A 7,050-nucleotide genomic window follows, 5' to 3' on the forward strand; every position below is an offset into this window, starting at 1 on the left:
TTCTCGTCACTTAACAATACATCACCGCTCCGATTGGCAGCTTACGAAGAATTTTGCAGTAGTTCACCTGACTGGAATTCACGTCACATCCCGTGGTACGAACACGATGGACCTCAGACGAAGGAAATAGCAATCACGCGAATACGAGCGTTATAAGCGACAGCGAAAAGTGTTTCTCCTCAGTTTCGAAACGAAAAGTTTAATAACTACGCTTTAAATTCGAGCTAGAAGGGATTTAACACAATGTTACATCCATTATTATATTGGTTTTGCAGACGCTTTTTGTTTTGCAGGAGATTTTGCTAGAAATAGAAGTAAACACACCTATATATATAAAGTAAAAGAAAGTCTTTTTTTGGAATAACAACTATATACGATGATGAAGTTTTGCGCTACACTTTTGGTTGCGTGTGCGGTGATTTTACAAGTTCAAGGTGAGCACAAATATAAACTAAATAAACAATGTAATTTACAATTTGTAAAACATTGGTTTATTGTTTAACAACAATACTTAAATTCAATACTGAAGACTTTAGATATTTTAATGTCCTATGCCTCATTCCTTTACCATCACTTGATGAAATTTTCTGCACTTTTTTGTACGTGTGGAGCCAGAAACAAACAAATGAATTTACAAAAATAAAAATTGTGCGAATAAAATGAAAACGACATGAGGTAACAACAAAAGGGTTATCGAGCCAGGCTCTCATGTGGTTATTTATTTTTTTAGGACAACCATAGTCTGTCGCATTAGTAAGGCCAGGGATGGGCCAAATGAGCGGTGGCCCAACCCAATCTAGCCGGTTTATTCATAACTATCAAAAACAGTTTTGTTTTCCTAGTAATAATTTAGTGAGCAGGCGTAGGACGGGTTGCAATAGGACGCTTCAGGGATTAGATTCCCATCATGCCATGCTTGTCAACGCAAAATCCATTGACGTGACAACGCCAACCAAGTTCAAAAAACGTTTCCTTTGAGCCAATGTGATTTGGTAGGAAGCTACACAAGCTGCGTTTGTTGCGTCATAGTAGAACTTGTTGATGATCGATCGCACATGTTCATGCACCATGAGGTTTGGCGAGAATAACGTGAGCTTAACAGGAAGTTGTCCCCTCCACGTTTGCTAGCACGCAAGGTACAAACTCCAAGCACAGCACAAATAACGATTACAATGCATCAGTGTAACCATGTTGCTACATAACGAGATGTTTTTCAATCCATATTTCTGTTGTGACTTTTAATTCATTACCGTGTGTACAGGTTTTCAGTGCGGGGAGGAGACGTGTGATATTGATGATTATTGCTGCACCAGTACGATGTTTAAGAGGAAATCGTGCTGGCCGCTTAAACCGCACTTGTCGAAATGCGTCAAAGTAACTGCTTCCACAAACGTGAATTCCAAACAGATCCACCAACATAACATCGACACCGACCTTAATGAACCGGCACAGGTGTTCACCAACATTCACCGCTCTATGACATTGGGGTAAGATGTGGATTTCGAAATTAACAAAAAAATCTATAGTTCAAGCTTTATAGGCTATTGATGTCAAAAAACGGTGTTAATATTAAAATAGATTCATAAATTACACGTAACTGTGGGGAATAAACAATGACAAAACAAAATAATATACGAGTACCGCCAGATGTGAATAACACATTTAATGTTTTTACTTGCAGGGTTGGAGCTATCGTTGGTATAGTTATTGGACTTTTGGTGTTGACAGCTCTGTGTATTTCGGGATGTGTGTTCTGCGTTTGTGCAGATGCGATTGGATCGTACGGACGAGGGCCAATTTTCACTAGACGTTGGTCAGGCATGGTGGACGCGGGAACACTGATATAACCACCAACACGAAGAAACACCCAGTAATAAAACAAATAAATGTGCATGGGAACAAACGTTAAAACCTTTACCGGTACATAAAACATTTTTAAGTGACACTTAATAAGCACTCCGATGTACACGACAAAAAATTCTCGATAATTGTGTGTTGTGTAAAAGAAGATTTGAATTTATTTACTGTGACTCGCACACACTTACAGATAGTCTTCGTGACGATGTTTTTTATATACATATTGTACTTTTCCATCTTTAGTATTACTTTGTAATGTTATACTGATGCCATTGTTTTCCCCTACAAATTGTGCGTGGAAATTGTTTTCTTTGTTTTTAACGCAGTATGTCTTTTACACATTTCTGCTCTCCAGCAAGCTATGAACCGCGCTTTGGTTTATCTGCAAATGATATTCTTTGTGTCCCAACCGGTGTGAATAAAGGCAGAAAGTCAAACCTTTTTTCGAACAATTTTTAACGCCACTATCGTTATTGAAGCTTACCCAAAGCTCGGCGTGGAACACATAACGCGTTGTATCAGGAAATGACTGCCGTGAGATGGGAGAAGCATGTGACAATGAGCGCCATGACAGCGGCCAACCGCGAAAATATCAGTCAACTGGGTTTACAAGCACAGGCGTATCCAAGTAGTTTTAAAGGGGGAGGTCAAAATCTCTTTGGGTATTCCCCGATTTTCCGCTGTGAATTAAGGTTAATTGTGGTCGAGCATTACAAAACACGAACGCCAGTGTTGGCGCAAATCGTCACATAAACGGTGGCTTCCAGGCTTGTAACAATTGCGTTACGCTATAAAACACTCGATGCGAGTTTTAGCGGTAGTGCTTGTCCCGTAGTTTTATTACCACGACTTTGAAAGAAAGACTTGAATATATTTCTTGCCTAAAAGCGATTAAATGTGGACTTAAGTTATCAAGAAACAAAGAAATAAAAACTATTTTCCATGCGGTGGTCTTGTATTCCTCTTTGCACATTTGCTCGCGCTAACAGTTTTTGTCAACATGCACAACATCGGCAAGGTGTTCAACAACTAAACTAATTGACTTTCCACAGAAGGAAACCGCTTGCCATTGCAACATGGTCGCCACTAAAAAAAATACATTTCGCCCTTGACGAAAAATGATACATATTGCATAACAATGCCCAGTGTTACGTAATAATGCTCCCTGTTTGGAAACAATGTCTAGTGCAAGCGCGATGCGGTTTTTAGTTCTACGTTAAGAAACTTTTTGGTTTTCACAGGGATTTTGACAAAAAATTATAGTTGCGTTGGTTTAGCTGTAAAAACATACAAAATATTTCACAAAGATACACCCATGTTTACAAGCATAGGAAAGGCAGTGGGAATAAGCTGTAAAACACAAGATATGACGCTACTGGGGGTATTTAAATAATAAAATGAAATATTTAAAGAAGAAGGTTGGATCACAAACTTACATAGAGTAGGTTTGGATCAGGAGAGTATCGCAAAGACCTACGCTACTTGACGGAGGTTTATATGGCATCCCTGGTGGTGTACGGGGTGTTCTACTATTATGATCCAAACTTTATTCTTATGGTGTTATCGTGCTGCAGTTGCTGTCAAGCATTACAATCTCAAAAAAACTGCCCTTCTGAAAATAAATTAATAATAAAAAATTCCAACATATCAAAGAGGAAGCACCTCAAACAAATGACGTGAATATAGCCGTGTGCTGTTTATGAGTATTGTTGCACCGAAAAGAGTATCAACTTGAAAATGTGCTCCATGTCACGAATACCCACATTTACTTGTGTCAAAGCATCTGGTATTGATGTTCATTTTCCATACTTGGGCACCAACCTTAATCTGCCAAACCTGGATACCAACTTTAACCAACCAAACTTGGACACCAATCTTAATCAACCAAACGCGGACACCAACCTTAACTTACCAAACTCGGACGCCAACCTTAACCTTCCAAACTTGGATACCAGCCTTCTCCAACCAAACTCGGACAGCAACAGTCACCAACCAAACAATAAGACCAACCGGCACCAACCAGGCATTGAAACCAACATGCATCTACCAGGCTTTCATGCTAAGATTCACCTACCAAAGTTGGACAGTAGCCTTAAGGAACCAGTACAGATGTTCACCAACCTTCACCACGCTACGACATTGGGGTAAGAACGTAATTTGGGCGACCGAAATAATTAAATAAAGTACAACTTTTGCCTTTACGGTATATTACAGTTACAAAAACTGTTTTAACATTTTGACAGTTGCATAAAACACGTCCAACTGTATAGAATAAGGATGAGTTGCACAAACACTTTTCGAAAAACCTTGATGACCACTGCATGTGAATAATAGATTTATTGTTTTTACTTGCAGGGTTGGAGCTATCGTTGGTATAACTATTGGACTTATGGTGTTGACAGCCCTGTGCATTTCGGGTTGTGTGTTCTGCTTTTGTGCGGATGCGGTGGGATGCTGCGGGCGAAGGCGACCTGGGGAGTGGGCAGTCATGGTGGACACAGAATGAAATACATGACCAAAATAAACACGTGCATGAACAGAAATGTAAAAGTCTTCAGCGAAGCACATTTCAAAGTGATAATTGTACCCCGTGGGTATTGCAACATATCCTACATCACGGAAACCAGCACTTGTATTGCGTAATGTTTTGTGGGCAGCATTGCACAAGTGTTGTATAATTCATTTCGTTTGCAGCATTGCACAAGCATTTGCAAGCCCCGTTAAATAAAGAATAGAATATTTCGCAATAACCGGCTTAACTGTAAAAACCCCTTAATGTGATCCAAGTGATTTATCCATCAAATGTTCTCGAGTAAAGTGATTCATTCAACATCCTGTTTACCACATAAAATGTTCTCCTATGCTTATGTCAAACCACACCTTTGTCCTTGTATTATACCAACCCAAGTGATTTACAACGGCACGTGACTAAACCAACCAATAAGCTTCCGATATTCCAAGCATAGATAGTCATGTGCGCCTGTTAATTGGCTCTTTGCATTCGGCTTGACTTACTCTATTGCAGGGGTTCTTAACCTGGGGTCCATGAACCCCCAAGGGGTCCGAGAAGATACATTAAGGGGTCCATGAAACGAAATAAAATTATTCCGAAAATCTACGTATTTTCCTTTGTCCATAAGGTTTCGCTGTCCACGAATTTTAATTTTTCGACATTTGCAATGTGTTTCTTGCAAAGGGGTCCATAGCTTTTCAAAGAATGTTTTAGGGGTTCGCGATCCAAAGAAGGTTAAGAAACACTGCTCTATTGGGAATCATCGTTCTATCTTTGATCCTCTATATTATTCCGACGCTGATATTATTACTGAGACTATTCGTCGCCTTGGGATTTCTTCCCACAGCCTGAGTCTGTTTATTCGCATTCAACCGTTTGCTGGTAAAGAATGGGAAATCCTTACAGTATCATGAAAGTATTGAATACAAACAATTTAAATTCTGTAATTGTATATGTTGTGCAGGAAGCATATGAATTTTTTTTTGAGTTACGGCGACAGTTTGTTTCAATGGCATTATAAGCATTTCGTGTGCATAATATTTTAGGCTACCAAACAATCCTGTGTACTTTTCTATCAATTAAGTCTGACGTTTTTGATATACTTGGATGACTGATTATGTACGTCATTCATACTCAGTAATACCTGGTCATGTTATGTTGATACTATTGTACAAATTCCATCTATTGGTAAACTTTTTCACTCATTTCAGAGGTATTTGTGTCAGATGACACCTTTCAGACACCAACAGTTTTGTTAAAAAAAAACACACAACATAAAATTACAACTAAAAAACTACAGGGACTTCAGATAAATTGCAGAGAATGGTATGACGTAATTTAATATGGTATGACGTAATTTAGTATGGTATGACGTAGTTTAGTATGGTATGACGTAGTTTATGGAAAACCAGACGGGATCCAAGTCATTTTTTCAGGTTAAATGTTGCAGTTCATCTTAACAAACATTGACTCCAAATCTTATGCCAAGAAAACAATGAGAGTTTTATGTTCAAGATTCTTGTGATGTTGTTTCTGTTGCATGTACTCTCTTTTACGTTTGTGGACATAGGGGAGAGAAATAGGACAACTTGCTTTTGTCGCTTGATAGACAGAAAGAGTTACAATACTCCACCATCTTATTAAGTCTTGCCTACTTTCATTTACAATATTAGAGTGATCGTAGAAATATCTGTTGCACGTCTGGTTTTGCTTATGCTACGTATTGTGGGCGGTGCATGTCTAGCTGGTGCCACCAGCCGTGAACGCGGACAAACAACGTAAGGAGCAACAAATATATAATGACGTTCTTTAAATTAATTTGACATGGGTGATAAGGATGTGTTTTATGGTATTGGATTTTAACTATTGCATGTGTATTCGCAATTTACGTTGCAGTCTTTTGCGTAAAATAAACAGAAATTGATTTAAGATAGCAATGACACGTGGAATGCAAGAATTAAAAAAGAAGCGACCAACAGATATGGCTTTTCGTATGCCAAACAAGTTAAGAAAAGTCATTAACCCTCCTCTGCACAATGCATTTAGAATTAGATGTCTCTTGACTGTTTATGGGGGCCTGTTTGTACACCCACTAGGACTGGCAGTTTGGCGGTAAGCCTTTGCAGAATGGCTTTTTGTATGCTAACCCGAATTGAAAATATTTTTTGTCAAATTGTTTGACAGAACATGAAATATAAAAGCCAAAGTCGATTGCAGGTAAGCATGTTACCATCGGACGTAGCTTTGCTTTTCAGTTTGGCATCATACGCTCAAAGTATTTTTGCAACTAGGTTGCTTGATGTAACGGATGGCGATTTCATATTACAAAAGAGTGCCTACTGAAGAGGATTTAGTTTGTACAGCATTTCAAGTACTTTTGAATATAAAAAGTGTTGGATTTCAACGAAACGATTATTTTATGCCGAACGAACAAACTAAAGTACTAGGCGACTAACAAAGATTTTACCACAGGCTCATTGTTGTTGTCGCGTGGTTCCAACCGTGTCAGGCGGCACAGGATCGTAAAAGCAATAAAGTGCCTTTGGCTGGGATGAAAATAATTGCAAGTTCAGCAGTAAACGGACGTTTAAATCACCCCGAGGCAAAACCATGCATCGAACTGGTTTGAGGCACAGACGACCAATTGCTATACTGGAACGGGAAAGAAGCAACACAACGTC

The 7,050-nt window shown here is 38.9% G+C and overlaps 1 protein-coding gene across 1 annotated transcript; it reads left to right on the plus strand.

The window, feature by feature from the left end:
* Positions 1-294: 294 nt before the first annotated feature.
* On the plus strand, positions 295-2,259 carry LOC145906690 (uncharacterized). The gene is made up of 3 exons (XM_082994142.1): positions 295-434; positions 1,262-1,487; positions 1,682-2,259. The coding sequence occupies exons 1-3, from the start codon at positions 377-379 to the stop codon at positions 1,845-1,847; spliced, it is 450 nt and encodes a 149-aa protein (XP_082850268.1). The 5' UTR covers positions 295-376; the 3' UTR covers positions 1,848-2,259.
* Positions 2,260-7,050: the final 4,791 nt, after the last annotated feature.

Source organism: Ascidia mentula, chromosome 6 (genome assembly GCF_947561715.1).
Source record: "Ascidia mentula chromosome 6, kaAscMent1.1, whole genome shotgun sequence".
Lineage (NCBI taxonomy): Eukaryota > Metazoa > Chordata > Ascidiacea > Phlebobranchia > Ascidiidae > Ascidia > Ascidia mentula.